The 17,420-nt window shown below is 42.4% G+C and overlaps 1 protein-coding gene across 1 annotated transcript in view; it reads right to left on the bottom strand.

The window, feature by feature from the left end:
- Nucleotides 1-397: 397 nt before the first annotated feature.
- GNAI3 (G protein subunit alpha i3) overlaps nucleotides 398-17,420 on the bottom strand; it is a 38,598-nt gene continuing 21,575 nt past the window's right edge. Inside the window, exons 4-9 of the mRNA XM_053244941.1 lie at nucleotides 16,649-16,806; nucleotides 11,552-11,680; nucleotides 7,473-7,602; nucleotides 6,225-6,378; nucleotides 1,783-1,995; nucleotides 398-1,682 (exon numbers count right to left, since the gene is read on the bottom strand). Coding sequence (XP_053100916.1) covers nucleotides 1,805-1,995; nucleotides 6,225-6,378; nucleotides 7,473-7,602; nucleotides 11,552-11,680; nucleotides 16,649-16,806 — 762 coding nt within the window. The 3' untranslated portion in view covers nucleotides 398-1,682; nucleotides 1,783-1,804. The remainder of the gene's footprint in view (nucleotides 1,683-1,782; nucleotides 1,996-6,224; nucleotides 6,379-7,472; nucleotides 7,603-11,551; nucleotides 11,681-16,648; nucleotides 16,807-17,420) is intronic.

The following is a 17,420-nucleotide window of genomic DNA, read 5'->3' as shown; positions in this document are numbered from 1 at the left end:
TGAGAGAAAGGAGTACTTCCACTTATAGGGCTGGTGTGTGCTAAATGTTCATTGTAATCATCCATTTGCCAAGAAGTAACACAGAGATCCCAAGTCAACCAATCACCTGTAACATCCTACCATGCCATAGGGAAAATTGTACTACTCTTCTGCTGGGATAGTAATCATACCTGGTAACAGGTAGTTCCTAAGCAGGGTTTTATATGCTGACACTGTAATATCTTGCCAATATGAGATTTGGTGAGAACACACAAAAACCTTGTCACTGTTCTCCACCTCAATTGTATAAGCTATCTGTGCCAATACAGTGGAAACCCAGCAGCACGATTCTTCATAAACCAAGGCACAAAAACTCTACAACTATTTAAATAAAGGTTTAGCAATATCAAATAGCTAGTCCATCTAACTAAAACTTTTATTTGCAGAAATTGGAAATGCAATTAAGAGAGAGTGACAAAGTTGATGAGTATAATGGGATACATTTCTAGAAATGGCTCCAATAAAGTTAGGAACATTTAAGATTTTCATCTCACCATTTTAATATTGCCAATAACTACACCAGGTTGAAACTGTACATGACAAATTGGGAAGAGTCTCAATGTAATGATTTCAGCAAAGAAATGTACTGACTCTCGTCAATAACACCACTACAGTAAAAACAATGGCAAACAGGAACTTGGCACCACATTTACAAAATAAAGGCATGCTGTTGATACATTTTAGAAATCTTTGAAGATAAAAAGCCCTGGTAAATGCAGAAAGAATTGCATGTCTACAAACCTCCCCACTAGTTTAAGACCAAACACAAACACAAACAATTAAGTGGTTAAGTAGCTTTATAACAGCACACTCTCCTCCAATGCGGAATTTTCAATCCACCTTTGTAACTGGAAGCTGCTTCAGGCATTTTATATAAGAAGCAGACTCCCAATGCTACACAAGTCACACTCTTAGTGATCTGGTAATCAGCATAACCCAGACTAAACCTCCTCAACCCATAAGCCAGACAAAACCTGTTACCTTGCTGCAGGAAACTGATTGGGACAGTGGGGAGAGAAGAGAAGAAGCCTTACACTGTATATGTAGTAAGATGATAACAAATTATACATCAGAAGAAGCCATAGCTTTAGCCACAAGAATTCTAAGGCTCTTAAAGTAGTTGCAATAACAAGTTCCGACCATACCAAGTGTTAAAAACAAAAGGTTCCTGCTAAGAGGAATACTTCCTGCGTGATCTGGTCACATCATGTGCATAGTTAAGTGTTTTGTTTTGTTTTTGTTTTAAAAACAAGATTTTGTTTGCAAATAAAGAAATAGAATTTAGTTAAGATATACTTTTCACTGAAAAACCTTAAACACAGAGTAGTGGTGGCTTATAAAAGAAAGAAAGCTACATATTGAAGTTTTGGGATCTAGGATCTCAGCTTCACAACAGCTGTACACATTTGAGACTATGCAATCCAAGTGATGCCTAGATGATTAAAAAAATCACACTTAACAGTAGTTCCATTTTTTGGAGTCTAACTTCAGCATCCCATATCAATAAAAAGGTCCCTAGTACAGAAGATTGTGCTAAAGAATGCAAGGATTTTGCATGCTGTTTTCATTCTCCGGTCCTGTTCATGCTTGCAGCTGTCCCACAAGGCAGCAAATAAACAGTCCAGTTCTTAAAATGCTATATCCTGAAATTTGAAAGAAAAGTAATTAGCCAAAATTCACTTTCTAGTCAAACATGTGTACAATGTTACAGTTCAGAGTAGCTTGCCAAGTTCATAGCTTTACCTTTCATTATCATCCTCTTCTTTTAGTAGAGTCCACATTCCTTCAGGTTGTTTTTAATTATAACATCTGTAACAGCATCAAACACAAACTGCACATTCTTGGTGTCAGTGGCACACGTGAAATGGGTGTAGATTTCCTTGGTGTCTTTTCTTCGATTCAGATCTTCAAACTGGCACTGTATGTATGCAGCTGCCTCCTCATATGTGTTAGAACCTAGAAAATACAAACATTTATGCTAAGCTATATCGCTTTAAGGATTTTCAGTTTGCTTAATACAGGAGGACCTCGATATTTGCTGGGGTTCCGTTTCATAGTTGTATCGCAGATATGGAAACTGCGAATAGCGAGGCATTGAGTCAATGGGGAATTGGGGGTTAGGTTTCCGGGTGCTAGGAAAATGAGAAAAAATGCTGATTTTCGTCCAAATTTTTTTGGGGGGGGACACACGGGGGGGAGGACTCCTTACCATGCTTTGCTGCTCTCGCTGCATCATGCTGTGCCCCCAGCATGCCCAAAAATTGGCTGAAAATTGCCTTCTTTTTTTAAAGCGACCCATTTGTGGCCCCGAGAAACACAATGATGGCCGGAAATGCTCTCCGCAGTCATTTCCGGCCACGCCTGTCCTGCGGATATGCGAGATCGACTTTGTTTGTTTTTCAGCGTATGCCAAGGTCGGGTGTCTTTTACCCAACCACGGATATGCAAACCCGCAGATAATGAACCTGCAGCTAATAATGTCCTCCCGTATAGCTTTCCCTCTCAAGTAATAAGTGCCTAAATCAAATACTTTAATTTTTCAAGAAAATTTCTGTTTCATGCAATCATGCTTTGTCAACTGTAACTACAGTTATTTCATATCAGTGTTTATTAGATAGGCTACTCATCAACGTTTTAGGCTAAAGAAATGCAACTGGGCCTTAGGAATGGCCTGATGATGCCAGATGTAGTTCCATGTCTGAAGCTAAGCAGTCTAAGCCTGGTTAGTACCTAAGTGAAAGACCACCAGGGAACTCCTTGGAAAGAACATAGGATGCAACCACCACAAAATAAGAAATCAATTTATAAAGTAACAGAAGGAAATGAGATGGGAAGACCTAATCACCACACACCAAGTAAAGATGGTTAAAGCAAGAGAGAACGGAAGGATGGGGATGTTTAAAATAAAGTCAAACACAAGGCCCATTATCCAGAAAGCTTCTGTGGGCCCAGTAAGGAATTTACTTCCCTTCTCCCAACTTCTCCTCACTCTTACAAGAGCAGCCCATATGGCATGGCAATCCATTTTTGAAACTCAGGAGACCTTCCGAAGAAGCTCACAATGTGGAATGGGGAAACGGCACGCTTCTCCAAAGAATACAACTCAAGCCAGGTGACTCTGCGTTGTGAGGCTTACACAGCCCAATGCAGCATTAGGTGTGTCTACACCCCTAGATTTCAACTGGTTTAGGTGCACTGAATGCTGCACAGGCTTAGGCTGTCAGTGCAGCGGAGGCAGGAGGGGAACTTGGAAAACAGAGCTGTTTGTAACATACAAGCTCACTCACTTGTCCACCCAGAATCCCTTTCACAAGCACATCCCACTGCATGAAGCTGTGTGCCAACACTACTGAATACATGTTTGTTTGGCATCTGGGTAGGTGGTAAAGCCAGACAGAAAATTGCTGAGGGAGAGGAGGGCCTTGCAGGCGGTCTTACTTCTTGTGTCCCTAATAATTTTCTGAGTCTTACATGTGACTGAATAAAGCAACAATTAGATCTAATTGTCATGTAGAAAGAGTTTTATTCACTTAGGGAAGTGAAGAAAAGGAGGAAAGCTAGCAATATAATCCTATGCATGTTTACTCAGAAGTAAGGACTGCAGCTAGCCCTTCTATAAGAAGGAATGTTTATCAGCAGCAGATGATCTGCAGGGTATGCGCTGGGTAAATTTCCTTTACTTTTTTTGTTTGTTTAGTGCACACAGTACTGCAATCAGTGGTGTTCTTAACCAAGTACCAGACAGAGCCACACTGATCTAGAGAGAGGCACTGTTTTCCCTTGGGGCCCAGGTATCTCCCAAGGATCTCAACTGAACTTATCAGTAATTCACACCAGCACCAACATCCCATTATGCCACAGTTTGTGCAGTATCCAGCAGATAAAGACAGAGACAGCGCTGAATCTATTTTCAAAACTGAGGTTATATCTATTGCTGAAAATCCCTTCCAGAGCTGCTTTTCCAAATACAGAGGCCAAGGAGTGCTATAGGAGTTCCTTTTAGCTGCTGATAACATGGGCTGAGCCTGGAACCCTGTGCATGCAAAACATGTGGTCTAACCCTGAGCTATGGTCTTGCAACAAGAAAATGTGACAGACCTTTAGGTGCCAGAGAACTCCTTGTTCTAGGAAATACCGGTTCTTCCTTCAATTTTGTAATAAGTTATTTAGGACAAGGATTTAAAGTAGGTATTACAGTATGTTTCCCTCCCTTTTTAAAAACACACATAATTTTATAAAAAGTTCAGAAACTAAACAAAGTTTACATTTTCTGGTACAAACAAAATCCAAAACATTTACAATCACATATTTAAATGAAATATGATCATGAACCTTTGCCAAAAATGATAGCAATTGCACCTGAAACTGTGACGCTTGAATTTTGATAAATCCCTTTAAGTAATATGATCTGTCCCTTCAGGGTGGCATTCAACTAAGAATCCTGTCCACACAGTTCATGGTGAGCAAATTATTCCATTGATAAAGGTTCTATTAGTTTAGATCAGTGTTTTGTTCTAGGTGGCAATATGTGCACATGTGCATTCAGAGTGGGACCTTCCTGATTCAACCTGAGCAGGATCTAAAATTAATTGAGCAGACATTAAAAAAAACGTGGGCGCGCACGCACACACATGCACATGCCTTAGAGGGAACACTGGTTTAGATGTTTTCTTACTACTGCAGATAGAATTGTGGCAAGCTTGAACTTCAGAACTGACAATAGAGAATAATGGTTAGATTACAGTCAAGTTATGATTCATGCACCCTTGAATGGGGGACATCATCACAGACTCAGTGTAGTACCAGTAGTTAGTAGGAATGTGCACCGGACCGGTCCGGGGCCATTGCAGAGGCCTCCAAACTGGTCTGGATTGGGGCTGGTCCAGCGGTCTGGAGGGGGAGGAGCATGTAGCTTTAAGGGCCGGGGGGTAGTACTCACCCCTCCCGCCGCTTCCCCCCCCCCAGAGCACGACTTTCTAGCAAAGATTTTGGGGTGGCAGCGTTCCTCCCTGCTGCCCCTGCCCCCGTCGTTGCTCATCAAAAGCGGAAGTTGAGAGCACACATGCGCTCCTGGGAGTCTTTTGAAACAACGTCGGGGAAGGGGCGGCAGGGAGGTGTCCTGCCGCCCCAATTACTCTACGATTTACGGGCGAAAGATCGGGAAAGCGGCGGGAGGGGTAAGTAAATCCTCCCGCCGCTCTTAAAGGGACCCCCCCCACCCCAGTGCCGGACTGCAATTGGCGGTTCCATGCATACCCCTACACATGCGTGCTCTCAACTTCTGCTTTTGATGAGCAACGATGGGGGCAGGGGCGGCAGGGAAGAATGCTGCCGCCCCAAAATGTTTGCTAGAAAGTTGTGTGCCGGAGGGGGAAAGCGGCAGGAGGGGTGAGTACTACCCCGCCACCCTTAAAGCCACATTTCCCCCCAGTACCAGACCACGGTTCTGTGGTTCCGTGCACATCCCTATTAGTTAGCAGTCATTAGACTATCAGGGAATTCTGTTGCAACTTGAATGAATGTAAGCAAGTGGGACAACCCAGGTAGTGTATAGCATATATCCAACTTAACATGCAAGAACAATTACACCGTGGCCTGGCTTCACATGACATGGAGAAGCAGTGCCTCGGCCGAACTGCTGGTTTCCAGAGTGCACCCATGTGCCCTACTTCTGGTATCAGGGCAGCTATGCTGACATTGACAGGTTTGGATGACATGCACAATGTCAGCATATTCCACCCTAGTTGCAGTTCCACACCACAAATCTGCAACAAACCACAAATCTTGGTGACAGATGCAGGATTTGGAACTGCAAGTATGGTGGAATATGCTGACATTGGAAAGTCTGGGTGACAGGTCCAATGTCGGCATAGCCATCTTGACACTGGAAGCAGGGCACACTCAGGAAACTGGCAATTTGGCTAAGCTACTGGTTCTCTGGGTTATACGAACCTGTCCTGTGTACCTGACTCATAATGAAAACCTTAATAAATGTTATTAGAGGAAGGTGTTAAGAGTATATTCTGCACTAATTTCAGAACAGGGGCTACAAAGATCTGATTTTAGTGCCAAGAGAAGACACCACTTCTAGTCCTCACCTAGATAGATGTTAGAATTTCTACAAGTTGAGTTTCAGACTGCACTGTAATACATGGAAAGGCTAAATTTACAGGTTTCTATCTTACCTGTGTATTCCGGGTAGCAAATAGTTAGTGGGCTCCTCCTTATCTTTTCCTCAAACAGATCTTTCTTGTTCAAGAAAAGAATGATTGACGTATCTGTGAACCACTTGTTGTTACAAATGCTGTCGAAGAGTTTCATACTCTCATGCATACGATTCTGTGAGAGGAAAATACTGCATTGAAAAGGTGGTATCACAGGAACATAGGAAGCTGCCATATACTGAGTCAGACCATTGGTCCATCTAGCTCAATATTGTCTACACAGACTGACAGCGGCTTCTCCAAGGTTGCAGGCAGGAACCTCTCTCAGCCCTATCTTGGTGATGCGGCCATGGAGGGAACCTGGAACCTTCTGCTCTTTCCCAGAGCAGCCCCATCCCCTAAGGGGAATTTCTTACAGTGCTCACATGTAATCTCCCATTCAAATGCAACCAGGGTGGCCCCTGCTTAGCAAATGGGGCAATTCATGCTTGCTACCAAAGGTTGCCAGTTCGAATCCCTGCTAGTATGTTTCCCAGACTATGGGAAACACCTATATTGGGCAGCAGCAATATAGGAAAGATGCTGAAAGGCATCATCTCAGACTGTGCAGGAGATGGCAATGGTAAATCTCTCCTATATTCTACCAAAGACAACCACAGGGCTCTGTGGTCGCAAGGAGTATCAGAGCAACTTTGTATAGGAACTAGAACGAAGATACTAGTCCAAAGAACAGAAGCTGTCAAAACTGATGCTCACACGGGAAAGCATTTGCAACTTTGGACCATGGTTAATTCATACATTTGGGCAAAAAAATGAATCACAAAAACCTTAATTTCCCCTTTTTCCAGTTCACGCAATTACATCATTTTTCACAACATGTCATCCAGATGTCTCACTTCCTTCAATGGGTTGAATCCTTCTTCCTCTGGAGCAAGCAAACTTTAGATACAGCCCACTGTTAAGCCAATTATTAATTTATTTGCAGATTCAAGTGCAAGGACGACCAGTTATTTCCCACAGCATGTCAGCTTCAGAAGGGACATTGCCAGCCCTTGCTCCAGGAATCTTGAGAATGCACATTAACACATCTTGTTCCTATGCAGCTTTGTAACTTTGCTACTATGAGGGATTTTCAAGGCAGCCAAACAGCAAAACACAAATCATTTGGATCAAGTATTCTTAAACAGGCCACACAAAGCTTCAAGTTAGTTTCTACCACAGTGCAAATTATGAAACATGCAATTAAGATTTAACTCTATGGAAGCATACCATTTCTTCATCCTCAGCAAGAACAAGGTCATAATCACTGAGAGCTACGCAGAATATAATTGCTGTCACCCCTTCAAAGCAGTGGATCCATTTCTTACGTTCTGAACGCTGACCACCAACATCAAACATCCTGGCAGAAAGAGAAAAGAATTTAGAAGGTTATGCTGCCCCCCAAATGAAGGCTAAGGATGCTTGTTCAGTGCAGTCAGAAGCACAAAGCAGTAGGTATTTAAAAAGCTAAACAAGCCTTTGCCATTAGCAAAACCTACCAGGCTCAAATTCACAAAAAGGAGTTTCCTGAAATTAAATTGTATTGCAAATATGCTGATATTTCCAGCCATAAATAATCACTACAAAGTGGCTTCTAATAAGCCAAAGTTGTAACTGATAACTAAGAGCCAGATGAGTTACTCAGAGACTATTAGTTCAAGCTTCCCTAACCTGTTTGCATGAATGCAGAGTTCTCAGGAGATACTCTCTTCATCCTCCATGCAGTGCTGCTGCATCTGGCAAGGTAATGCTCTAACTCAGTGCTGCCTTTAAAAATAACTTTAGCAGACAAAGTAAGTTCAGTTATTTTACAGGCCAGTCGATACACTGCTCAAGTGAAACTGACCCTATCACTCACCGCTGCGCTGACCACTGTCTCTTTAACCCCTCATGCTAATGAATAGGGGTGAAGCCGAGTTATAAGCAATGACCATTCTGACCTGGAGCAGGGAGTACAGCTGTAATTCAAGCCTCAGAGAATACATACTACAGAAGCCGGTAACTGTTGAAACCTGACCAAGGGCATTGTTTGGTAAATTATGAGAGAAACTTTAGAAAAGCTTACTTATTTAGGAAACACTATTCCTTTAAACATTTCAAGTAATATGCATCCATACCTCCAAGTTTTCTAAGTACTTCAGTGAAGTGTGACTGCCATATATTGCAAACAAAAACAAGATTAGCATCTCTTGAGAGAGACCTAAAAGGGCCCATGACCCAGCAAATGTAAGGTAACACACAAAATAACTGCACCACAATGGCAACAAGAGTCTGCTTTTTAAGACATATCCAAGGTAAATGTCAGGATGCTATGTAGCACCTTGTTTACAATCATTTGCTGCTTGGAAACAGCATTGTGTTTGGCTGCTGCTGAACAGCAATTCTTGGTTATGCAGCTATGATCACATAACCACGGGGGGGGGGCAGCTTAACAGCCATTTTCTATAGGTAAGCTAATCTGTCACAAACTTTTACAAGCAACAGCACAGTAAAGCAAGGTGTTCTAATAGTTCAGTTTTTATTTTCCTTAAAGGGTTATGAATAGAACCACAAACCCAGCTAGAAGATAGCCTACTGCCCTGCCTTCTGCTATAGATGCAGTAACTTCAAAAGGCACTCACATACAATTCTTCCCATTAAGACTTTATAGCTTTGGGCTTGCTTAAATCAAGAAACAGCAACAGGATATGCTAGAGTGCCCACATAACATTCAGGAATTCTTTTAAAATTGGCAGAACTCTCTCCTGCAGACAAGCCATTACTAGACTAAATTGATCTGGCTTCATGTATTAAGCTTCTTCACACCACAAAATAAGTGCTTTGGCCCTGGTCCAGAGATCCTCATACATCTAAAAAAGTTGTAATATAAGCAGTTATATGTATAGAAGCTGCTAGGAACAGATGTACAGATCTTAGGCAGACAGCCACTCTCCCCTGTGTTCATAAACAGCTGTTTACACCTGAGTGCAAACAGCCACACATACCTGGGTGCATTCCAGAGATCCAATGGCACACCTGTGGTGCACCTACCTACACATTTGGAGGTGGCATGGTGGATCCACTCTCCCCATCTGTGTATGATGCTCCGCATTTAGCAGGATTGAGTGGGGTTACATGCATAGAAGACAGAAATGTGATTCTGTCCCTCATCCCACTCATATCACTTTGTGCATGAGGCTATTTGGAGCACACAACAGGCCCTTTGAAGGGACAGATAAGAAAGCTCAATTTGATCTTCTTTGATCTTAAAGTGACTCAGCCAAATTTTGGATGTGCCCTTAAGCTAGGGATCAGATTTTGTTCCTGTTACAGTATCTACAGAGCAAAAGACAACTATCTCACAGCTTGCTTAGGCCCTTCAACTGGGGATGAAAGGGGGAAGAGAAAATGATAACCACAGTGTTTAAAAAAATCTTGAGAGGGGGTATGTGCCCCTCTCTTTCTCTCTCTCCCTAGCTTTGACAAATCAAAACATGTTATCAAGCAGCCCTGCTTATTTACAGTTTTCTTCTAGTTAGTTAATTGTGGTTACAGCAGATCTTGGATACTGCATACAAAGGCAATTTCCAACAAACAATTCATTGGTTGGAAGGGTGAGAAGTTAAGCAACTCCTAAATAATGCATTAACATAAACTAGTCATTTAGCATTTTCCAAAATGAGAAGTACTTAACAAGTCCTAGCTTGAATTCATAAGAATGCTATGTGGCAACTACTAGGTATATTCCAGTTTTACAGATTAGGAAGCAAGCAAGACTGATAGACAGCTCACCCAGTGAGTCCATTACTTGAGTCACTGGACCAAACTGCAGAAGAAAGTCAAATCTGAAACACAGATTATTCTGAATTCCTATAGTACTTGTAGCACATGATCCCTAGACTCATTCATCCTCAGTGTGAGAGAGCCATTTCCATTCGACAGACTGGAAACAGAGGCCCAGCCATGGTAATTTTTCCAAGGTCACATTCTGTGAGTTCTGAGCAGGCTTTAAAGTCATAATCAGAACTTTATTCCTGCCCAACCTTCTTTAGGTTTTAGATTGTGTTATACTTCAAATATTTCGTTTAAAAATACCTCAGCTGGAAAACAAGTACACTTAAAAGACCCTATAAAGGGAATCTTGCAGCAGAAATTAAAGCAAACAACTAACAACTAACTATATACAAAATTATTTATCAAAGTATGATACAAATTCACTATTTTCTAAGCAAGTAGATTTTAGGAAAAACACTACAACTAGTCTACAGTGGAGCATATGGTCTGAAATTACAATTTGCCTGATAGCACTGTGGCAGATGGGAATACACTGGACTTCGCTGCATCCTTATGGCTAGCATGAAGGATAACAGGCAACAGTCAGGAATTCATACTTAAAGGGATACTGCTTAGGTCAGGCCAGTTTCTTTGAGATGGACCCATGTTTGTAAGGAAGGGCTCATATTTTCCTCCTTCATACCTCAGAACAGAAATACAAACACCTTGCAGCAAGGCTCGTAGTTGACCATGAAGCTTGGCATCTTGCAGCACAAGGGATGCGAGCTCTTGCCAGCTCCACTCATTCTCAATAGTATCTTATTCCACAAAGATGTGGGACTTCACAGATATTGTGAAGTCAGTACCGCAAACAGGTTTTAAATGCTGCACTTAGCAAAAATATTGCAATCCCTGTAGGGGCTGTCAAGAGAAACAGTGGCAGACCACATGGAGAAATGTGAGCTACAAGCCACCGACCCACGACTGAAATCATTTTTTGTGCATTCCAATGGGAAATACACAGCTCCTGTCCTCAATCCAACACTATAAATGGCAAGCATTTTAACACTAGTGCATGCTCCTTGCCATTCGTCTGTACCACTAGCTGGTTAGTACAACTTCTACAGCTTTGCTGAGAAAGCCATGCACCGTTCAAAGAGCCATGTTAATTTCAGCTCCAATTGCAACACAGGAAAACAAATGCATGGCATATTGGAAATGTTTGTATGGTAGGGCCATTTAAGCTTCCAATAAATAATATTAAAACAGTAGTAGCAAGTATCCTTTTAGTATATATGCTCCTGTAAAACAAGGGTTCAGTACCTGTGTCTGTGATCCCAACATAAAAGCAGCTGAAAAAACAAAACAATGAAAATAAAAAAGTGAAACTGACACAAAGCATCTCTAGCAAGAATAGTATTTAAAGGCAGAGAAATATTGCATTACATGAAACCAGAAACATGGGCAGAAGTAGAAATAATAAACATGATGCCCCAAAGAAAACTGTGGCGTGGCAGTATGTCTGAACGGCACTCTGCTGCCCCAAACAGACTCACTTGAAGTACAAGTCCTTGAAGGTGAAGTGTGTTTCTACAATGCCTGTTGTTTTCACTCTGGTCCGTAGAACATCCTGCTGAGTTGGAATATAGCTCTGTTGGGATATTCTGTCCAGGTCATTAAGGTAGCTAGAAGGAGAGAAAGAAAATCCTTAGTCCAAGAGAGTGCATGAGTGTTTCTATTCTAGCAGCCACAAATGTGAGCTAGTCCCATCCAATGCGTCGTATCCTAGGTTTTTGTTCCATGAACAAGAGGAGCTCACATAGATGGAAGTACCACGCTCACAAGCAGAACTCTCCTTCTGTAAATACAATAAAACTCATGATACAACCCAATATGTCTCCAAATGTTACTATCAGATTGCCTTATTCCCAACTACATATATCTCCAAACTTCTGCCAGTGTCTTTTCTTCCAGAATGTCATATGTGTAATATAATTGTTATAGTAAGAGAAGCCGAGCACCGTCTGTACTGGATGTATCTGTCACACTCATTCCACATTAAAAAGATGTTTTGTTTGCAGTCCAAATTTAAAGTGGAGGTCAGTGAACCTGTTGATTTTTACAGAAGAGGCCTACACTGAGAGTTGCCTTGGAAAATATAGCTTATAACAAGGGACTCAATGCTTTCCACAATATCAGACAGCAACACGTGAATTATAATTCACTAGCTTGAACCAAAGTAGTTCCAAATCTGATATAGGATTCTAAGCTCCTCAGGGCAGGGGCCTCTCTTTTTTGCTCATGTTACGTATCCCCATGTAGGGGATACCAATAGTGCAATATAAGATAATGGGGGTCAAAGTTGCAATGGAGAAAGGACAGTTAACTATATTGGTGAGTAACAAAGGGCCTGAGGTGTGTATCACTACCTGAGTTGTTGATACACTTTCCTAGAGGCTATTAGGAAGACGTTGGTACAAGTACTGGTTTAGAGCCTGAGCAATGAATGAGTTGAAGCCCCCATCTCAGTTGAGCAACAAGAAAACCACCACCCCTCAGCCTCAAACATGCCCCACCCAATAATGGGCACAATACTTGCAAGTAAGGCCAAGAGTAATAAGTGTTCAAAATGCTCCATGTATTACACTCAAGCCACTGGTTCTCAAAGTGTGGGTCACAACCCTCCAGGGCGTCACAAAAGGGTGTCGAGGATCAGGAGGGAGCTGTTGGAAGGCAGGGGCCTTACCCAGTGCCTCTGAGGCAATGGGAAGGAGACAGGGGCCAACCACCACCCAGCTCCCTCTGCCAGGCACACAGCCAAGGGCAGGAACATCTGAGGTAATCTTCCAGCTCACCAGTCAAAGCAGCACCACTGCTGTGCCTGCCCTTCGCTTTGGGCATGGCAGAGGAGCTGGGCAGTTGTTGGCCCCCATCTCCCGGTTGTGACAAAGGAGCTAGGTGCTTCAGAGAACTGGAGATTTAACACAACATATTTTTCTCTACCTAATCCTATGAAATCCGTAGCTTTAATCAATGAGGGGGTGGGGAGGATGTGTAACAACATATTATTTTAGGGGCTTCATGGTATCAAAATGTTTGAGAACCCCTAATTTAAGTTGGGGGTTTGAGAACCCCCTAAATTAACTGAATAGTAGGGATTTATTATTAGAAAAGGCCTCTATTCATCACTGGGTAAGGTAAGAAAAGTTTAAATCTCTACAGAGTTCTAAAGCCAGCGTGGTGTAGTGGCTAGAGTGCTGGACTAGGACCGGGGAGACCCGAGTTCAAATCCCCATTCAGCCATGATACTAGCTGGGTGACCCTGGGCCAGTCACTTCTCTCTCAGCCTAACCTACTTCACAGGGTTGTTGTGAAAAATAAACTTAAGTATGTAGTGCACCGCTCTGGGCTCCCTGGAGCAAGAGCGGGATACAAAATGTAATAATAATTATTATTATTATCATTATTATTATAACAACAACAATAATAATAAAGGTGTCAGGTAGCATCCCAATTAAGTTATTTACAACTAAGCAGCACTGAAATAAATGAGACAAGTTAGTCATGATTAACTTCATTCAGTGCTTTGGTGCTTTGTCAGAATTCCACTCACTCCAAAGATAACACAATATTCTAATGAGCCAAAGAACCAACAGACTTTCAAGCCACTGTGGCAAAACACACAATCTCTCGAGTACAGCCCAAACACCCCGGCTTTTCAACTGCAGAATTTCTCTGTCCCACGGTCTCTCTGTTATTGTTAGCTACACCTGTACATTCACTGTACAGCCAAAGAGCGCAGTATTTCGCTTTAGAACATGCAAATGAGAATGAGAGAGAGTGGCTTGTCCAAGGTAACCCAGTGAGCGTGAGCTTCACTAGCTAGGCATGAGCTGAATCTGGATCTCCTACATCCAAACTCAACATGCCACTTGCCACTACAGAGCATTCAGGCTTCAACCTATTTCCCCCTTCCCTTTTCAGAAAGGATTTCAGACTACTTCAGTACTGCAGTTCTTTAAGAACTGTATTTTTAAGAACTAGGCAGCCTCCACTACCCACCCCACTTGCTTCTATAACAACTTCCTTTTCAACAGATCAGGAAGTCTGCAATGTTTCTTTGCTGAGGCACATTCTTGACAGGGCTAACTAACTCCATTTGTGGAGGGCAGAATTGACTATTGCAGCTCCTTGTGATAAAAATTCTGTTGGGAAACAAAGATCCTGTCAGTTTTCCAGGCTAGATCCAAGCTACAGCCATGTGAAAAAGTTCTACAATGTTCCTGTAGCTTACACTATTTTTTCATTTGTTTATGCTTGCCTTCCCATCCAAATGGACCGACATTAGGAGGAAGGGCATGCTGTCCCACATTTAGAGTAGGCAATGGAAAAACAACCTGAAACTAAAAACCAATATGCAAGTCAGTTCAATGACAACTCCAAGCAACTGGCTTGGAAGAAAAATGCTGGCAGGCAGAAGAATGCAAGAGCTACTTTGTCTTGTGCACAGTTAACAGCTCAGTTTTGATAGCAAGAATCTGTAAATTATTTAAACAGACGCTATCCTTTGCCTGTGTGCAGGTTAGTCATCTAGACACAACATCGTCAGGTTTCAGTGCCAGGCTTTGAGGAAGTAAAAGTAGTTTAGCTTTACTCGTCAGATACTGTGAAAAGCTGATTCAGCAAGTACCCACCACCAAGAAATTAATACATTTCTTTGCCATATGCTATGATACTCTTACACATTGGTGCACTTTAATGGCAATAGGAAGTGGTAGCCAATTCATAGTAAAGAATCTACAAGCCAATATTAACCTGAAGATCTCCAAGGAAATTTTGGTTAAATCATTAGAAAAAACCAACACAAAAATGAGTTGCGCTCGACAAAAAGAAGGAACAGTATTTCAGTAGTACTTTGTTTGGACTTCTATGTATTTTGTTCTATAACAGCAACTGCACAGGGATGAGTGTGTGTTAACCAATGGCAGCTTCCCTCCTGGGGCAAACAGTAGCCCAATGAGAGAGCCTGAGCTAGATCAGGACTGTGGATAGGGAAGGGTTAATCCCCACTACCCACGCCATGATCCTGAATTCAACTGGAAACCCCAAGAGCTACTACACACACACACACACACACACACACACACACACGGAACAGAACACCGAAGGCCTAGTCATGCTTGGTTTATTCCCCCCCCCCTTTCCTCCTAAAGAGAGGTACAACCAGACTACCCTTTATTGGTTATGGTGAACTACAAGGGACTTCACAGATGAGCTTCACACTGTCAAAGAAGCACAGCAATGCTCAAGAAGGGGCATTTCAGAGGAACATTCCCCACAATTCTACTCAGTATTATGCCACAGTTACAGTACTATAAGTAGGGATCTGCATGAACCTGTCTGGAGGCCCTTTTAAGGTCCTCCGAACCGGTTCAAATGGCCAGCTGTTCGGCTAGTTCGAAGGCGGGAGGAGCATACATTTAAGGGCAGGGGAGGGTGACTTTACCCCTCCTGCCGCGTTTCCCCTGCCAGCACTCCATTTTAAAAGTGTCCGTTGGGGCGGCAGTGTTCCTCCCTACCGCCCCGTGTCCTCTTCTGCCAGAAGTACCCAGTGTGAATGCACACACCAGGCGCGTGCACATGCACGTCATGTTTGTGTGCGTGTATGTTGGGTGCTCGTGCGAGCGACGTACACACCTGGCGTGCACACGTACGCCGGGTACTTCCTGTGACTTCCGGCCGAAGAGGACATGGGGTGGCAGATAGGTACACGGCCGCCCCGACACTTTTAAAATGGAGTGCCGGTAGGAGAAACATGGCGGGAGGGGTAAGGGCACCCTCCCCAACCTTTAAGGTATGCCCCTCCCTGCCAGTTCTGTGCACATCCCTAACTGTAGGTAGCTTCTTTGCATTTATTTAGCCAGAAGAGATAACGATTCATTCTCAGAGGAAGGGTGCTACAAAGACATAATCAGTTACTCAATAATCCTAAAAACCTGAAAAGTTCAGGATGAAATAACAGATTTATCTGCTGGCCAAATATCTGTCTTTTAAAAGAGGATTATTATTGTGCTTTAATACGGGGTGCGGGGGAGGACAGTGACTGAGGGCATTTTCCTCAAAATCTGCTTCTAATCCTAGAACTTTTGCAAGAAGAAAAAGAAAAGAATACATACCATTTTGCCCGGCAGTACATTTTTAAGTTCCAAGAGGCGATATTAAGGAAACAATAATGCCATTAGAAACAGATTGCCCAGTGGCCATTATGGTAGAATAAGGTAAGAGTTGTTGGGATTGACAGCTAGCCCTCTCCTTTGACCCACAGAGCTTGTTCTGATCAACTAAAGCATGATCCGTGGCATCTTCCAAGCCAAGTCTCCATTAACAGCTCACTGTCCAGTTTACCATGCTTAAGGAATTTTCCCGAATTGCATTTTTACATCCTCATATCAAGAGTTTCCCCACAGCCTTTTGAGAAATACAATGCCACAGCAATTCGCTAGAAGTACCCTTCACTCTTGCCACAACAACTCTGAAAAGTAAACAACAGTTCTGAAATGTAAAGTATGGGAATGGTTTAAAAAAGCAATATTATGGGTGCGGCTAACATTAGTTTGTCTGCAAGTGTGCTTAATCTGAAAAAGGCTTCTTACTAGGATGCAGAATCATTTAGTTGATATTCTCTTGATCTACTGAAGCATGCTTGAACCCCAGGATCTCTCCATAACCGCTTAATCACACCGGCTAGCTCAGGAGTCATGACTCCCTCCTCTGCACTTCCAGCTAGTACAAACAATTGTCGGGCATCATCCTGCAGAAGGAGATAGATTACATATGGCTGTTACACTATGGAACATCATCACACATTGCTTTCAGCATCAGATCTTTTTAAATTTCTTGGATTGTTTTATAGTAAACAGCCAGGAGACTTCGGTAGTGGGCAGTATACAACTATGTTAAATAAATAAAGATGCAGTGCTCCTCAGCTGCAGCCTTTCAATGGTGTGACTGATTGCCTACCAGTGACCAGTAGGTCCCCCACCCACCCACCCACCCACTGAAAGGTTCTTTGTCTAAACAGCCAGTTGTTTATTTCAGAAGCCATTATTTCATACACACCACAACCAGAGTTTATGTAAAAGGCTATACAGATAAGAACGACCAAGAAAGAAGATACGTTGCAGTCTATGAACTCCCATATAGGCTGTTCTCTTAAGGTAGCCACAGTGATACAATAGATAGAGTGCTGTGAAACAAGTTCACAAGTTAATGCTCAATCACAAAACTCACTAGGATAAGATTTGCTAGTACTAGTAATAAACTTACGCTTATGAAAACAATAAAAAGCTTAATTTGAACTAATTTTAAAAGCTGCAAGACTTGTAAATTAATACTGCCTTAAACAACAAAATTAGGCGAAGTAGA

Source organism: Hemicordylus capensis, chromosome 4, assembly GCF_027244095.1.
Source record: "Hemicordylus capensis ecotype Gifberg chromosome 4, rHemCap1.1.pri, whole genome shotgun sequence".
Taxonomy (NCBI): Eukaryota; Metazoa; Chordata; class Lepidosauria; order Squamata; family Cordylidae; genus Hemicordylus; species Hemicordylus capensis.
This window is presented reverse-complemented; position numbering and strand designations above follow the sequence as displayed.